The sequence below is a fragment of the Delphinus delphis genome, chromosome 10 (assembly GCF_949987515.2).
Source record: "Delphinus delphis chromosome 10, mDelDel1.2, whole genome shotgun sequence".
Lineage (NCBI taxonomy): Eukaryota > Metazoa > Chordata > Mammalia > Artiodactyla > Delphinidae > Delphinus > Delphinus delphis.
Genome location: NC_082692.2, coordinates 22,023,637 through 22,041,450, shown reverse-complemented (window position 1 = coordinate 22,041,450; position 17,814 = coordinate 22,023,637). Strand labels below are relative to the sequence as shown.

Genomic DNA, 17,814 nt, shown 5'->3' with positions numbered 1-17,814 from the left:
GTGATAAATTATTATTATTCAAAAGTATTTACTGCCTCTTCCTGGGGTAAGATTATACTGCCCCACTCCACAGATATCAGATTTGACTCATTTGCTTCACTCTGGATAATGAAATGTGAGCAGACCTGACATGTTACTTTTGGGCACAAAACAAGAAACAGTCCTTGATTTGCCATATCTTTTTTCTTCCTCTGTCAAGACGCCATCAGTGTTTCAAGTTGAGGTGGCTCCATTATCCTGGGCGGAGTCATGATGGACAAATAGCAGGAACAGGGTATCTGTTATGGTAAGCCACTTTTATTCTTGGGGTTGTTTGTTTCTGCAGCACTGCGAAAATGCTGTACTGACAATGTGATTGAATCAGCACCGGAAAATGACTTCGTCTTAACTCCAGTGGTTCTTTGTCTGAACAAACTTGAACAAGTCCTTAAACATTTTTGGAGTTGAATATAAAATAAAGATGGTAATATGCTCAGCATTTGGGGTTGTCACCGATGTTCAAAGAAGAAATAAATTCAGAAGCTTTTGGCAAATTCTAAAGTACTAGAGAAATGTAAGGTATTACAATATTTTCACTCAAAGTCTGGACTCAGACGTGGTGTCTATGGCATCATTTTAGCTTCTGTGTTGCTGTGAGGCATAGTAATCATCACATTGTCAGGCCCTTTGTTCAGTCACTGAAATGTGCACAAACTGCATATGAATAAGACACAAAAAGAAGATACGAGGATATTTCTCAAAAGAACAAAGAAAAATGATGAATTCAATAAAAGTTACTTTTGAAACCCACTCATTGCTAGGTTCTGTGGCTTAGTTGGTTAAAGTGCCTGTCTTGTAAACAGTGATAGATCCTGGGTTCGAATCCCAGTAGGGCCTCCTTTGCACATTTCTTTAGCCCTGAGAAGGGATGAGGAAATTGTCCGTATAAAAGTACTACAGTACCTCCTGCCTCCTCCTGACTCCGGAAAAAGTCAGAACCCTAAAAGTTAGTTTAAACTTCTGCAACTCTCTTCTTCCCATCACAAAAAGGCAAGTGAACTTGTGAGGGCCATTTTCTGGGGAAATACGGATAGTTGTCCCGGGAGGGGTTCAGAGAGGTGTCGAATATGCACATTCTTGCCATTTGCGACAACATGGATTGACCATGGCTATCAGAGGGGAGGGTAGTGGAAGGATGAGTGAAATAGGGAGATTAAGAGGTACAAAATTCCAGTTACAAAATGAATGAGTCATGGAGGTGAAATGTACAGCATGGGGAATATAGTCAAAAATATTGCAATATCTTTGTATGGTGACAGATGGTAACTCGAGTTATCATGGTAATCATTTCGTAATGAAAATATCAAATCACTACATTGTGCAACTGAAACTAATATAGTGTTGTAGGTCAAATATACTTCAATTAAAAAAAACCTTTCCATAAATAAAAGAAAACCTGAATCAACATAAAAAATATTTCATTAGCCCTACTGGCACTAGCATTTCTACAGTGTTGAAATAGAGTCTTGCATTTAACAAGTTAAATGAGTTTGTTGGGTTATAGATAATGGTTTTTCATCTATCTTTTTATCTAGTTTGTTATATTTTTTTCCCATTTTCAGTTTGTCCATTTATTTTACATGTAATTCCAGATATGTGGAAATCACATATGCTGCTTGCAAAAGTGTTTGTAGTAAAGTCACTTGCTGTGACTCAGTTAAGTCCACTCCTAAGTACACATCTGTCTTGCAGTCATTCAGCTGAAATGAAATGGTCAATGTACCCAAATGATTCAAATGGCAAGACTGATAATGCTGCACATGCACCAAGAGGATATGAAAATGTTTATCACTCACATAATGGCGCTTACTTGGAGAGCAGGGGAGGCTCACAGGTAAGTCCAAAAACAGCTTGGAAGAGCAAGGAAGGGTGATGGGCTTTGACTTTTATTGGGTTAGAGGGTGGGCTGGCAGGTGAAGATTCCTGAGAACCAGGACTAGTGTGGTTTGATCTTTCCTCTGAGAGAGCTTAAGCACTTTCTTATGGGCTGGCTTAGATGTGAGTGAGAGTGATGGGTCTTGAAAGCTGTCAGTAAATATCAAAAATGGAGTCAACCTCTTAATTACAATACTCAATAGGAATTTGTGCACAGGTCCACAAAAAAGCATATACAACAGTGTTCCTAACAGCCCTATTCATGATATGCCCAAACTGGAAACAACCCATACATCCACCACTAGAATGGATAAATTGTGGCATATTCATACAATTTGACTATATATATGGCAACAAAAAATATTGTTAAATGCAAAAACATGGATGAATCTCATAGTGCTGCACAAAAGTAGCCAGGCATAAAAGAGTACTTATTATATAATTCTACTTATATGTTATTAAAATGTGCAAACCTAACAGATGATATCAGAGTCAAGAGACTGGTTACCTTTATGAGGAAAGTCATTAGGAGGCACGTGAGAGGGGCTTCTGGTGTGCTGGTAATGTTCTATTTCTTGACACAGACAGCCTAAGTGACAAAACTTAATTCTGGATCCCATTTGATGGAAATAGTGGCAATAAGTTGGAACAAAAGATCTGAGTGAGAGTTCATAGATATATTCTCTTTGTAAATATTCAGTGATACATTAATACATATATATTCAGATACATACCTACATAAATATAAGTATTCTATATATGCTCATGTTTGGGCACTTTCCTGAATGTTTGTTACACTTCAATTAAAAAAAGTAGTTTGCTTTAAAAAGAAAAAGTCACCAATTAGGAAAGAGAACATTGCCAATATTTTAGAAGTTCCATTTGCCCCACTCCACTTTACACCTCTCTCTCATCTAAGATAACCACAGTATTAATGCTTGTGATAATCACTCCCTTGATTTTACTTAATAGCTTTACTACTTATATATGTATCCATAAAACAATAGATTATTTAGTATGCTTAGTTTGTGATTTCTATAGATGATACCATGTATTTGTTTTGGAATTTTTTTTTGTTATTGAAATATTATGTTAACATCTCATTCTGTGTGATTTCTAGATTTTTCTTTATTGCATATAATTGTTTTTGTAAATTTTTATAGCTGTCATGAAAATGTGTTAAAACTGACACTATAATAAGCATACGATCTGTTTAAAAAAGAAAAGATTTCTGTTTCTTCCTTTCTTTCTTCCTTACACCTTTTCTTACTCTCCTTTTGTCTAGTAGGGAATAGAAGTGGCAGTTCCTGGTTTACTCCATGTGTTCCCAATTTCAAACAGAATGTTTTGAATTTTTTGCCCTTAAGTATTGTTTTCTGCAGACTATTTTTGTATTTTAAAAATCAGGTTAAAGAACTTTCCTTCTATTTCCAAATTGCTGTACCATTAGTGGACACTGAAATTTATTAAATGCTTTTTTCTGTCTGTACGGAGGTGAACAAAACTTTTTCCCTTTAATTTCTTGATATGCTGGTTTTGATATTAGGATGAAAGTAGGCTTATAAAATGAGACGGAGAGGCTTCCCTCTGTTACTATATTTGGAAGTATTTGTGTCCAGTTGAAATTATTGTCTCAGGAATGTTTTATAGAACTTCCAGATTAAAATATCTGGGTTTGGAGTTTTCTCTGTGGAAAAAATTTTGACTATTTATTCAATACATTTAATGGTTTAGGACTATTCATATTTGCTATTTCTTCTTTAGCAAAATTTTTTATTTGTTTTTTGCAGAATTGCTGTTTCATTTAAAATTTCAAATTAATTGGGCAAAATTCTTTACACCATTGCACATTCTGATCCACCTTCTGGAATACTCTTCTAATGCGTTTTTTTTTTTGGTTAACCTTTCACATCTTGTAGATTTCAGTTCCTGGAAGGCTTACTGAAGGCTGGGTTAAGGATAGACCCCAGACAGTCTGTCACTTTGGCCTGATGTGGCCCAGAGAACCGGGGTGGTGCTTTCCTGGAAAGCAAAAGAAAGAGCGCAGCCTCCTCAGGGTGCAGTCGCTGCTCAGAAGCGCTTTTGAGAAAACACTGTTTCTCCAGCACCTCTAAATTGTGCAAAACCTATGTAACCGACTTTGGGGGGCTGGGAGCCAGAATGTGCTGAGAAGGCAGGTTGGATAAAGACCAAAATCCGACCCTCCCAGTTCCTAATAATGGGGGATGAAGTCCCCCAGATGCCTCGGATTCCAACCGGGTTGCTTTCACCACGCCCACAGCACCCCCAGGAAGAGGGTCCAAAGCAGGCGGTGTTGAGTAACCCGGCCAGCCTCGAGCGCGCCTTCCCACCACCCGTGTGCTCTCCTCGCCCGCGCCATCACTAGTGGGGCATCGAGATCCACTGAGATGAGGGCGGCTGGGGAAAATGAGGTGCCGGAAAGAAAATATACGAGCACAAATTGACTCAAAACCACTCTTTTCTAACCTGAAGTCTGTCTCCTTACCTCTGAGCTACACAACACCGCAACCCAGTGGCTGCACAAGAGGAGGGCCATTTTCTAATTGCTCGCTAAGTGCAACTGTTGGGCTTTTTAACATAGGTCTCCCTGGAGGGTATTCAGCGGGTCTATTCATCGTGGTTTCCAAAAGGGGCCAGGCCTAGGAAGACGCTTCTCGATTCAATCCTAATTGAAGCAGTCTTGGCAGGATTGGGCGCCCAGCTGAGAGGGTGGCAGGAGGGGTCTTTATTGTGATTTTCATTTATTCCCGGAGGGTCTTAATTCTGACTCTGTATTCATTCTGAAGGTAAACCGAGCGTTTGTAGCCGTGATTACAGAGGGACATTCAGTCCTTTTCTCCTTCTATTTCTTTACAGGTTAATGCAACCGGCTGAGAGAGGCATCACAATGCAAGTGTAAAATTTTGTTCAGAGAAGAAATTTGGTGTCAAACTAAGGGCAGGAGTTTGGAGAAAAGTGAAATTTCCATTTTGTCTTAGCCTCTTACCATAATTGCTTGGAGAAGTTACTTGGCTTTTGTATCAATGACACCATCTTTTAAATAAGATTAATAAGGAAGGCCTCTCTTCGTAAGAATTATATGAATACTAAATAATACAGAAATATTCCAGAGTCTCAACACTTGTAATATTTTTCACAGCTGGAATGTTGTAGGACCACGTGGCCTAATGGATAAGGCGTCTGACTTCGGATCAGAAGATTGAGGGTTCGAATCCCTTCGTGGTTGTAAGTCCCTTTTTCACGCTCCGGTTCGCTTTTCCCAGGCATCACTATCCCAGCTCTCAGATTCCAAATTATAACATCCGAGCACTCCAGAGATCTCCCCTCTGGTATGATTGATTCAGTAAGTGGGGTCGGCGCCAGCCCCCTGCACCCAGCCGCTCGTACTTTAGAAATCCTTGGCCAGACAGGCACACAGGTGTGGGAATAGGGAAAAGCGCCAGCCCTGGTCTTCCTGACCCTCTTCTAGTGGGTTGGGTGAGCACAGTGAGCGAGGTGGGTACGACAGGGCACAAATGTCAAGGAATTTTGCTCGCTGGTCAGGCAGTGCCGGGACATCTCTGTTATTTTAGCGTGAGACGACCCTCACTCTTTCATTGGTTTTCAGTTGGTTCTCGGCAATTTGACGCTGAAAACGCGTCTTTATGTTGAGAGATTTGTTTTTTTGAAGTCAGTTTAAATGTCGCCCCCTTGCGAAAGGAAAATTTGCCACATTTTAGAGGCGCTAGAGAAACGATGTTCTAAAACCCGCCCCTGTTTCAGGTGGCTGCCTCCCGAGAGGCGCGCGGTCCTTCTCTGGCCTCTGCAGAGACCTCGTGTGGGTTCTCCCGCACGGTGCGGGATGAATTAGTTGGACTTTCAGCAATATCTGAGGAACCAGGGTTAAAACAGAGACCTGAAACTATGAGAAGAGGCCAGTCACGCAAATTAGGATGAAGAGGGAGCAGCCTCTACACAAGTGGAAAGAATGTGGCCAAATACATTTAAATATTTAGATGTAATGGACAAATTAATAGAACAATATGACGTATCAAAGTAGATTCAAGAAGGAATCGCAATTTTAAATAGTCTTAAACTATGAAATATTTTGAATTAGTTGTCAACTCTTCCTTCTGAGAAAATTCCACATCCTTTCGTTTACCAGGGGCTTCTTTAAAATATTCAAAGAAGAAATAAATCTAATTAGACACAACTCTTCCACAGTATAGGACAAGAAAAGAGAGAAAGAAAAAAAAAATCCACAACTACTTTTGCCGAATGCCATAATGAGCTTTTTCCCATGAATGTACCTCTTAAACAGCTTTATTGAGGCATTGTTTTCTTAAAATAAACTGCATATATTTAAACTTATAGTTTGACATATTTATAACTCATGAAACCATCACTACAATAAAGATAATGAACATAGACATCACCCCCAAACGTTTCCTCGTGCCCTTTTGTAATCCCTGTTTATATGTTGCTGGACTTTGTTTGCTAATATTTTGTTGAGTACTTTTGTGTCCATGTTTATAAGAGATATTGATCTATAGTTTTCTTATCTCATTATATCTTTGTCTGGTTTTAGCATCAGGGTAATTTGACCTTCTTTTCCAAATTTTAAAGAGTTTGTGAAGAATTAATATCAATTAAAAAATGTTTGGGAGAATTCAGCAGTGAAGATGTCTGGGCTTTTCTTTGTGGGTAATTTTTACTTAATCAATCTGTTTGCTTGTTATAGACTCTTATTCCACGCTAAATGCCTTTATCAGTCATCTACATCTTTGTAACAAACCTAACCTAAATTTAGTGGCTTAAAACAATAATTATTTATTTTGTTTGCAATTTTGAAGTTCAACCACTTGGGCTGTGCTTAACCAGGCAATTCTTTTGCTGGTTTTGCTTGTGGTCACTCATTGATTGCAGTCATCTGGCAGCTTGACTGGGACCAGATGGTCCAAAATGTTCCCACTCACAGTCTGGGGAGTGTGGCTGGGATGGCTGGGATGGCAGGGACTCACTCTCCACATGATTTTCCATCCTCTAGGAAGTTAGGTGGGATTTCTTCACATGGTGTCTCAAGGTCCCAAGACAACAAGAGGAGAAGTTGTAAGACTCTTGAGGCCATCTTGGAACTCTCACAACCTCACTTCCACAACACCATTACCACAGCATTCTATTGGCCAAAGCACAAGTTCAGCTCACATACAAGAGGGAGGGAAATAGACTCCGCCTCTTAATGGTAGCTGCTGCACAACCACATTGCAAAGGGACATGTATAATGGGAGGAATTTGTGGCCATTAATCAATCAATAATTTATTATCTCATTTAACACTAAAAACAACACTCTGAATAGCCCCTATAGATATGTCTATTGTATATCTTGGTAAGTAAGTTATCCACGATCACTTCTTTACCAGCGTTAATCTAAATTGGTCTGTGAGTCTTATTTCGAACCCACATGTACCTGGTGGGCAGCTCAGGGTAGGGCCGGGGAGAACATAAGCACTCCAAAACGTAGCAGCAGATGAAAAAGAACTGATAGTGCTGAGCACTTGCGCACGGGCAATTATAAATCTTTTGTAAAGCCGGAGAGCACCATGTCTGTGTCTCAGGATGACTCTGATAATGTTTAAGATCCAGGTGAGATTAAGTGACCCACACATAGGCTCCTGACTCAACTCATTTTCTGAGACTGAATACCTGTGTCTGCGATATATCTACAGGCAGCATGGACTTATAAAGAGTAATAAGCATCCTAGAGGAAGCCAGAGGAGTGGAGAAACGGAGGAAAGCAGGTTCAAGGACAGGACATTTTCCGCTGAAAGACTTGTAAGAAAAACCAAGATCGTCCGCATTTCGCATAATTGACAAATCAGACGTAGTTGAATACTGTGAACAGTCGTCTTGGCAAGTGTCAAATGATAAATTGCCAAAGTGTTGGAAGAAGGCAGGCACCACACTCAGCAGGATGGTACTTGTTATGCATGACTTTAAGAGAGAATTTTAAGACAAATCACAAGCAAGATGTAGGACAGAAATCACAACAGTTGATCTCTTCGGGGGTGGCCTCATATTTGGCCTGTCTCGTTGTATGGGCTGGAGAGTAGTAAAAGTTGCTCCAGGTGAGGCTCGAACTCACAACCTCGGCATCGCTCACAAGTGTACTGTCTTATAAGTACCGCGCGCTAACCGATTGCGCCACTGGAGCTACGTTAGGGAGATATAAGTGAATATACTTTCACAGATGAAGACGGTATTTTTGTTAAAGATATTAAATGTTATGAACAAAATGGCACCTTCTGATATGGGGCTTCCACAAATGGGATTAAAAGCAGCAAAGGCATCCCTGGTATTTGCCAATCTGCAGCCGTTTCCTCCCTTGTACAGAGATGCTGCCGGGGCTGAGCGTCGCAGTTATCTCTATCTTGATTTTCCGCTCAGATTCCCACGACTTCTCTAAATTCAGACTGTTATTTGAAAGCATTTGAATGAAAAAAAAATTACATTGATTCCACAAAGGCAGGAAGCTTTCCACTTAGGAGTGTGTATTTCATCTGTAAGAAACCAGTGCATTTTCATTGCTTCCGGATTCCCGCGGACTTTGCATCTCAGCGGTTCTACTTTCTTGAGTTTCCCGTCTCCACTCTGAGCTCCGCTCGACTGACCTTTCATCTGCTTCAGATGCCACCTATCCCACCCCGACCCGATCACTCGCTGTTTTTTAACCTAAGAATGTTAAAATACGTTGTTATCCTGAAACATTCAGAGCTAATATTTCCTTTCGAAAAACCACTGTTATAAATGTGCAGATGCAATACGTACAAAGGGAATGCAGAAAAACAAAAAGATAACTTGAACATTTTCTGAAGTCTCATACTCAGAGAAATCTATTGTTTATATTTGTTGTAGTTCATTTCAAGCTTTTAGTGGGCACGCTGTGAGCCAGACCTGAGCCACAGCTCCATTTGTTACCTGGTCCCTGTTACTTCCATTTTAACAGGGGGGCCATGATGACACTTTGGGTCTTTCCGTATCAATATCAACTTGGACCTTGTTTCCAACAGTCCTTGAAATGTGAGGGTATTTCTCTTTCTTGAGTTTATGCTTATTGAGTAAATGCTCATAAGTCCCTTTAGGAAAGGAATGGGGGAATTATATTCTACATATTTGCAGTGGCACTGCAGGGTCCTCAGGACTTGGCTTCTCCTTTAGTCAAAAATTTCAGGTCTGAAAACTGGTTTAAGATCAGAAATTGAGCAAGGTATTGTGATTTTATTTTTAACTGGTGTAGCTGCCCTCAGTCTCCTGATTCTCTATCCTCAATTTCTTCTAATTGTGTAGACAGTGATATGCTTGTTGACTGCCCATCTATATTGCTCCTAGGGATGCTGTATTTTATTAATTATCTCAAACACTCTGCAAAGTTGGCTACCACTCTGAAATTGTCTCTCATTACAGTAGTTTTGCCCACCCACTCCTGGGGCATGCACACACGCACACACACACACACACACACACTCACGGATTCTGATGGTTGAGTGCTGCTATCTCTGGCCTGAATTATTTCAGGATCCTATAGTCCCCATTGCTGTCAGTGAAGTTACTTCTGTAGCAGAATCTCATACCATCAGCCCAGCGCCAATAGAGGACACTCATTATAGAACTTCTCAGTGAGACTGGTGCACCTCTCCTCAGCATATTACTTTTTTTTTTTTTCAAACAGAATGTCCTTTGGCCCTCTTGTGACACATTCACCTAGTGGGTTTTCCAGCGTTACATGGTAAATCCAATAAATCCACTCTAGCATGCCCACTTTTCTGAGATTTTGATCCCTCCTTTCTGCCATCATCACGAGAGTCCTGGCATTCTTACCACATTTAGTGACAGCCATTTCTTTTTCAAGCAGGAGAATCCTAATAGTATGTTGAGTTCTTGCCAGTGTGTAAAAATTCTATACTTTTGGAGAATACTCCAGTATCAGTAAACTCTACTTCAGCTAACTTTGAGTTCTCTTCTTGATCCAGAACGCTTAGAATTTAGTTCTATATGGGAAAGACACTGAGTGAGTGGCAGAGGCACATGTTTGGCAGAGGAGAGGTCTCTGCATTGTCTTCAAGGAAGAAGAGGACTGGGCTACTTTTAAAAGGCTCAAAGGATCTTGGGAAATCTGGAGATTTAGATGTTCTAATGCATCCTACCAGATGTCTCCATTCAATGTCTCAAGGTTCTATTCTTTTCCAATCAAGGCCATGACCTAGGCATAGAAGATAATCTAGTTTGAGAATTTAACCCACTTTGGAGTTCTACTATTCTTATGATTAAATCTTGGATCTGAACCTTAGGTTTTTATGCTCTTGAGTTGCAGGATATGAGAGGTTCTTTATATCCTATTATGGAGACACTCTGGCTTTCACAGTTAGCCTTTATTTGATGAGTTATCATCCTCAGCCTTTAATCATCTTTTTCCAAGGCATCAGTTTCTTCTAATAACAACGATACAATTCTATTATTATTACCAGCTCTCCCATATTTATCAAGCACCTGATACATCACATCTTCTTGTGCATATCCACCAGTATAGCATCTCAGTTCAGGTCTGGTGAAAGTTTTAAAAACTGCTACTTTGTGCCAGTGGCTGTTTGTGCTCCACCAATCCCCTCACTACCAACCAGATGGTGGGTAATTCAGCTTCAAAAATCTTATCTTATCATCCTCTTTCTCAGATCACTTTTGGTACTAACTATTGTAGGTTGGGTTCCCCGGAAAGACTCCAATATGGGGATTTGCATTCAGAAAGTTTACTGGGGCACTACCTCAGGGTCAACACCTGAGAAGCAATGAAGAGAATCAGAATTTGTCAGAGGGAAAAATTGGGCTGCAGTACAAGTGCAAAAGGGCAATTGCCTACCCCTTGGGGGTCTCCACCACTGGAATGGGTCCTTCAGAGTTGTCCTAAATTGAGAAGCCAGATCGTGGCTGTTATACCTCTCGTTGACCAGTAATTGCATACAGGCTGCCCCTGGAAATGAAATGTGACCCTTGACCTGAGACAATTCCTAAAGAGGGATGAGAGTTGAGAGCCATCAGGTAACAACCTTTCAAGGACCTGGGATGGTAAATCCTTCTGTCCAGGGGGTTCAGGTAATTTGGTCAATCCACCATCTGCGACAGTCACAGTTAGGAAGAAGAGAAAGGTATGACGAGTTTGAGCACAGGATAGGATTTAAAAACCACCACACTGATCCCAGTTGCTGCAGAAAAGATTTTATTGGAGATAGGGTCAGGGCTGGTTCTGAAGCTGAGGAATCTAAGGTTGAGAGAGGAAAGCCTGTCCTTCAAAGGGTGCTCTGCCCAAGTGTCACAATCTGAATACAGTAAAGATCAGACATAGGAAAGTTTTTGTAGGGTCCAAATTAGAAAGAGGCTCCAGGTCCCACTATCGTGAAGATGCCCTTCCCTTCATGTGAGGCAATTTCCTGCTCCCACTAGACCTAGGGCTCCTACAGAAGAGTGACAGATCAGTGGGAGCAGGGGTGGGCTGGGTGTCACAGATAAAGACTGATCCGAAAATGTTTGGAAATTGACATTACATGTTTCTCCTGGGGAAGGAAATATGTTATGAAGTGGAACCTAGATTGTATGGCTATACACCCCATTGCTATCTCTACACCTTTAGGGTAGAGAGAGAAGGAGAAATCAGAATGTGTAGCAACGTTCTTTTTCAGGATATTGTGACAAACTGAACCTTCCTCATGGAAGGATGATTTCCCTTTGATGGATATGCATTATTAAATTTGTAACAGATGTCTGAGGATTTAGGGTTTCCATGCTGTTTTTTCTTCGCCCACTTACTCTTGCAAGGGGACATAGCAGTAGCCTTCTGAGTATAAATCTACTTGGTAGAGAGTGGGAATCTTGGCACTATAGAGGTGATTTAGTCAAGTGGAGACCATTTAGGAAGACAGTATAGTGAAAAGATGGATTTTTTTTTTTGAACAGGTCTTCAGGTAAGAAGCAGAATGGCTCCTGCCCCCAACTTGGTCTTCCTATTTGATTTTGAGCTGTTTCAGGTCTGCCAGAATATCTGACTTGACTGTACTGACTGGAGCCTGATGGAACCAGCGCATGACAGGGACTCCATCAGGTCCCACCAGGAACTTTTCAAAATTCCAGCGGATGTCATGGGCCATGATGGGTTCCCAAGATATATGTTTGATTGAGCCCATAAGTTCAGAAGGGTGAGGACAGGATTGCTGCAGCAGAGAGATGGAAAAGAGAAATGACTGTATCATTTCTGCTCTTGGATGATTCAGGCTATTTTCACCCACAGGTAATCTACTCCCTCTTATATCAAGATATTTTCATTTCCTCTGATTACTAATATATTCTCTGAATTGCTAAGATACCAACTACCAAGAATGTTGTAGATATTATAGCAAAAGTCTATTCCCTCTTTCTGTTTCTCCCTGTGACCACATCACAAAATCCTGCTGCTATGAATAAGATATATCACCTCTCTAGCTTTCAGTTTCCTTTTCTGCAAAGTGAATGGTTTAGATTAGAATGTGTTCTCCTAGGTCTTGATGCTCCATGGGCCAGTAACATTTCAAAAATATCTTTTGGGACCAGTAGGAGTTCCAACATTTTGTTTTGTCAAATAAGAGAAAATTTTAAAAACATCATTGCTTCACCATTTAGTTTTAAAAAGATAATTATAAGAATAAATTACATATACGTACTAATCTTAGAATAAAGGGTAGCCCTATAAATCAGTTGAGTTTATGAAATCCTCCTTATATTGTCCTATTTTTTCAATTTACTGAGAATATATAAAAATCTCAACATAGGCCAGCTTTGGCTCACAGTTCAGCATCTAAGAACACTGAACTCTGATGATCTTTAGAGCCCCGTTCAGCTCTCACATTCTCTATATCTAAGAGTCAGTGTTTCATATAAAGCACTTACTACATTGTATTATATCTGATTTCTATGTCATCCTCTCCAGTATGAAATCATCAAGGAATAGGGACTGTTTCTATTCATCTTTATACCCTTATTATTTAGAAAACTGCCTTATAGATAACAGGCACTCAACAAATATACCTTGAATGTATGAATGAATGAATGTCAATGAACAAAAGAGAGTGGTCCCAGTGAAAGGTGACACTCTACGCAACTCTCTCCACCACACAAAGCCAGAGCATCATAGATACTAACAAATTAAACCCCAATCCCTATGCTAATCTCGAGATCTCTTCCAAAGAGTCCAATCCCACCTCCAGGCAGGTGCCCTTGGATCCATTTCTACCACACCAAGTTTATGCTAGGAATATTTGGGAAGAAGAGGCTTAGGTCAGTGATTAACTCACCTTCAAGAAGATGAAGACTTTCTGCTCTTTTTCGCCATTCACATCCCCTTTCTCAAAAAGCTGGAAATTAGGTACATATCCTCCTCCTGGACGGACATACCTGCAATGAACCATAATGTTCCCAGGAAGCTCCAGAATATATGAAAGAAAGTTATAATGGGGTACCAGAATTTGAGGTCATGAGAAAGGGGAGAGAGAGGTGGAGATATGGAAAACAGGACTGGGAAGGGGAAATAAGGCCATTTTTAAACTTTGGGCTCCCTGATTCACTTTATTTTTCTCTATTCCACATCCTATCACTGTCTCCCCCTGCACTGTTTCTGTAGCAGCAATACCAGGAGCTATTTCTGTGCTCCTGGTCCTCCGTGGTCCGTCCAGTTCTCACTTCCCAGAGAGGGGGAGAGAGTGTCTGACACTGCCAGACTCATATCAGCAGAGGCCAAAGTTAAAATCAGTTTGCAGATGCCCCTAAGCCTATTAACCCACTACCCATCCCAGAAGTCCCTAATATGGAAGTGCCTCTGGAAACAGAGGAAAGGTAGACAGAGACCCCTATAGGGTTTCAAGCAGGCACTTACTTCAGTCCCGGAAGGATCTCTGAGTTCTCTCCTGGTTCTTGCTTTCCAAATTGGTTGCAGGGAAAGCCCAACACAACTAGGTCAAAGGGCTTCAGCTCCTCCTGAAGTGCGCTCAGTTCTAGGGGTAGAGAAGGGACAATATGGCGGCCTGGCTAGAGAGCCTCCTTGTGTAGAGAAAGATCCTTAGAGATACCCATTTTACAGAGGAAAAAACCAGAGGCCCAGGGAAGGAAAAAAAAAATATCTAGGTCAGAAAGACTGTTTGTGGCAGGGCTGAAATTAGATACTGGATCTCTAAACGTGTATTCAAAATGTTATAGTGCAGTATTTCCCAAATCTGCAGCACATCAGAATCAGGTGGGGGCCTTCCTTTAAAAATAGGGATACCCAGGTTCCATTCCAGAAAAATTTCTGATTACATTCTTTTGAGATGGCTCCCCAGTCACCTTTATTATTCTAAAGCTCACCAGATCACTGCTGGTGGGATTGTAAAATGGTTTAAGTGCTATGGAAAATAGTATGGAGGTTTCCCAAAAAATTAAAAATAGAACTACCATAGATCAGCATTCCCATTTCTGGGTATATATGCAAAGAATTGAAAATAGGGCCTCAAAGAGATATTTGCACATCCATGTTCATAGGAGCACTATTCATAAAAATCAAGACGTGGAAGCAACCCAAATGTCCATCAATGGATGAATGGATAAACAAATGATTGAAGAACTGGCCTTCAAACAAATTCAGCCTTAAAATGGAAGGAAATTCTGTCACATGCTACAACATGGATGAACCTTGACGACATTATGCTAAGTGAAATAGACTAGTCATGAAAAAGACAAATACTGCAGGTAAGACAAATACATTTGGTATCTAAAGTAGTCAAATTTATAGAAACAGAAGGTAGAATGGTGGTTACTAGGGGCTGGGGGGAAGGGGAAAAGGAGAGCTATTATTTAATGGGTACAGAATTTCAGTTTTGCAAGATGGAAAAGTTCTGGAGATTTGTTTCACAAGAATGAATATTTTTAACACTACTGAACAGTATTCTTAAAAATGGTTAAAATGGTAAATTTTATATTATGTCTTTTTGTACCACAATTAAAAAATGAAAAGCTCATCAGGTGATTTTTAAACAAAACTGCGTTTAAACATCACTGCTCATCAGTTTGCCTTTCCTGGTTGGTTAATTGGTAGATTGAATCTTTCTTTTAAAAAGGAAAAGACACACACAATGAGAATGTGCTTTTCTCCTCTGCACAAGCTGGTTCACCCTGGGTGGAGTGTGGGTAAATCTGACAGGGGCAAAGAGAACCAGAGAAATTCCAGGTTGAGCTTCCTGGTGTTCTTCAACAGTCTTCAGGATGTTAAAGATGCATTCTACCTAAAAACCCTCATTGATATGCCAAAACACAAGCTTCCAACTGCCTTCTTCCCCAAGTTTTCCAATTTGTCTCCTCAGACTTTTATAATTGTCTTCTTTGTTCACCCTTTCTGAGCTAGATATTTTCAGTCCCCTAGCAAACACTAACCAGTCCCACTCAGATTCTGCTCAGCCAACGGGGTCAACTGATATCTCCTCTTAGTCCTTTATTTATTTTTATTTATTTACTTTTGCAATATGAGATTGCTTTCCTGTTTCCAAATGGTTCCTTAGTACCTTTCCCCACATCCTCCACTCTTGTCTTTAGTCACTGTAGGTAATCACTTCCTCTAGGAAAGAGACAATAAATTAGGAAGCATGTCTACCAGTCCTTGAGTAGCTATTTCTCAGTTTCCTCATCTGTTATGTACAGAGTGGGAACTGAATAAATTGATTTTTAAAGTCCCTATAAACTGGTAAAATGAAGTATGGTCCAGTAGAATATTCTTCAGTCTTGAAAAAGAGGGAGGAAATGGTCTGAACTCCAAGGTACCTTATTAATTTTAAAAAGCAAATTGGCAAATAGTATTTACAATATGTTATCAACTGGGGGAAAAGAAAAAAAAGAATACCCATATATTTTGTAAACATGATAATATTGGTCATCTGAAGGGAGGGGAAAGAGTTGAAAAAACTTTTCACTCTAAACTTCTTTATTCCTTTAATTTTGAGCCTTGTGAATATATTACCTTGTCGAAATACAACATAATGAAAAATTTTAAATCAAAGTTCTTACTAGTTCAAATATAAGAAGTACATCTGTTTCTGAAAGAAAATAACCCTGTTTATTATTTATTGGCTTTCAAACAACAAGGCCTAAGATATGAGAAAGATAAAAATCTGCTCTGGGTCATGTACAGAGAGGGAAAAACTACACTTAAAGGAGGCATTGAGGTTGGAGAGGGAGTGTTTGCCTCTATTATGGCCTCCTCTACCAGCCCTTGCTCCAGTCAAATGTGCTCCAGGTATAAAGCCCCTTTCCCCTTTTCATTGTCTTTGTAAGTTACATGTAAAACCCTGGAAAAGTCTCAAAAACATCAATCCTACCTCCTGTATTTACCAAGGAGACTTGAATCTTCAGAGAGGCTCCTAGCTGTCAGATACATTATTGATTCTCCTGGAAATCTCAGGAGCAAAGCAGAGGCAGGACATAGGAAGGGGTCAACAAACATTTTCTGTGAAGGTCCAGATAGTAATTTCAGATGGTCTCTGACACCATCACTCATACAACCACTCAACTCTGCCTTGTAGCTTAACATCCATCACAGACAATCTGTAAATGAATGAGCATAGCTATGTTCAATAAAACTTTGTTTACAAAAGTAGGCTGGCCAGATTTGCCCTGTGGACCATAGTTTACTGACTCCTGACATCAGGGAATAAAGTCACTTGATCATGAGTATTTATTTTGATACATAGAATTAGAATTAGAATATAATTCCAACATGACTTAGAATATAATGAGCTGGAAAGTTTAGTCCCAAGGAGATTTGGTTATGAACTCTTAACAGAGTATTGAGCTGTCAGACCACAATAGGTGGCCACATTGACAAAAAGGACATGCTTGCCCGCATACTGCAAAGAGGGAGAAAGCAGAGGTCAGAGTCTTACAAGAAGGACTGAGGGCAAGATTTGGGAGCAGGACAGAAGCTTCCACCTTTGAGCCCTGTCCCACCCTCTCTGGTGGTCACTCACCTTCTCCAGCTTAGAATTTGACTGCACGAAGCCAGCTAGGAAAAGGGGGGAAAGATAGGAGGCCCTTAACTGTACAGTCATGACTAGTATCTGTAGATCACTAGTCTGAGAGTCTGAGGTTGTCGGGTACCTGGCAGCCTTTTGATACCCTGGCAGGGACTAGCCCCAGCCTATGCAGGCCAGTTGCAGGGTGGCAAGGATTTCTGGGGCGTGAGTAGGGCAAGAGGACGTAGAATTCAAACCACGTCCTCACCTACACACACCTCCGTGAGCACTCAGCGCTCACTAGTGCGATGAGGACCCGGGACTCACATAAATTCTGGCAGAATTATGAAAAGGTGAGGGCAAGCGCTCCACAGTCCTTGAAGACAATTGTCTATTTTTTCTGAGTGGATAGCCGTATCTAGGTGCAGACATCTCAGTAAAGTCACTGCAAAAAGGCATGATAGGGCTTCCCTGGTGGTGCAGTGGTTGAGAGTCCGCTTGCCGATGCAGGGGACGCGGGTTCATGCCCCAGTCCAGGAGGATCCCACATGCCGCGGAGTGGCTGGGCCCATGAGCCATGGCTGCTGGGCCTGCGCGTCCGGAGCCTGTGCTCCGCAACGGGAGAGGCCACAACAGTGAGAGGCCTGCGTATCGCAAAAAAAAGGCATGACATAGACATTCCAAATACTAATCCTAATATTATTATGTAAGTTAAAAAAAATCAAATAATGGACCACATGTGATCCATTAGAAGGAAACTGGGCCTGAGGAAGGGAAAAATATTTTCACGTTAATATGTTCACTGTACAAATGTTTACAAATGCTTTCATGTGCTTACTAGTCAGTAAG

At 40.7% G+C, this 17,814-nt stretch overlaps 1 protein-coding gene and 3 non-coding genes across 4 annotated transcripts; 2 read left to right on the top strand and 2 right to left on the bottom strand.

Moving 5' to 3' along the window:
• Window positions 1–799: 799 nt before the first annotated feature.
• TRNAT-UGU (transfer RNA threonine (anticodon UGU)) lies at window positions 800–876 on the top strand. The gene has a single exon. It is a non-coding gene; the product is annotated as a tRNA-Thr (tRNA).
• Window positions 877–5,088: 4,212 nt separating this feature from the next.
• Window positions 5,089–5,161, top strand: TRNAR-UCG (transfer RNA arginine (anticodon UCG)). The gene has a single exon. It is a non-coding gene; the product is annotated as a tRNA-Arg (tRNA).
• Window positions 5,162–8,032: 2,871 nt separating this feature from the next.
• Window positions 8,033–8,126, bottom strand: TRNAI-UAU (transfer RNA isoleucine (anticodon UAU)). Its single transcript has 2 exons — window positions 8,089–8,126; window positions 8,033–8,068 (listed from the first exon to the last, which is right to left on the bottom strand). It is a non-coding gene; the product is annotated as a tRNA-Ile (tRNA).
• Window positions 8,127–11,964: 3,838 nt separating this feature from the next.
• LOC132432717 (epididymal secretory glutathione peroxidase-like) lies at window positions 11,965–17,061 on the bottom strand. The gene is given in 5 exon segments (XM_060023460.1): window positions 11,965–12,171; window positions 13,288–13,387; window positions 13,866–13,983; window position 16,302; window positions 16,795–17,061. Coding segments are annotated over 5 exon segments (693 nt in total).
• Between the last annotated feature and the right edge of the window lie 753 nt (window positions 17,062–17,814).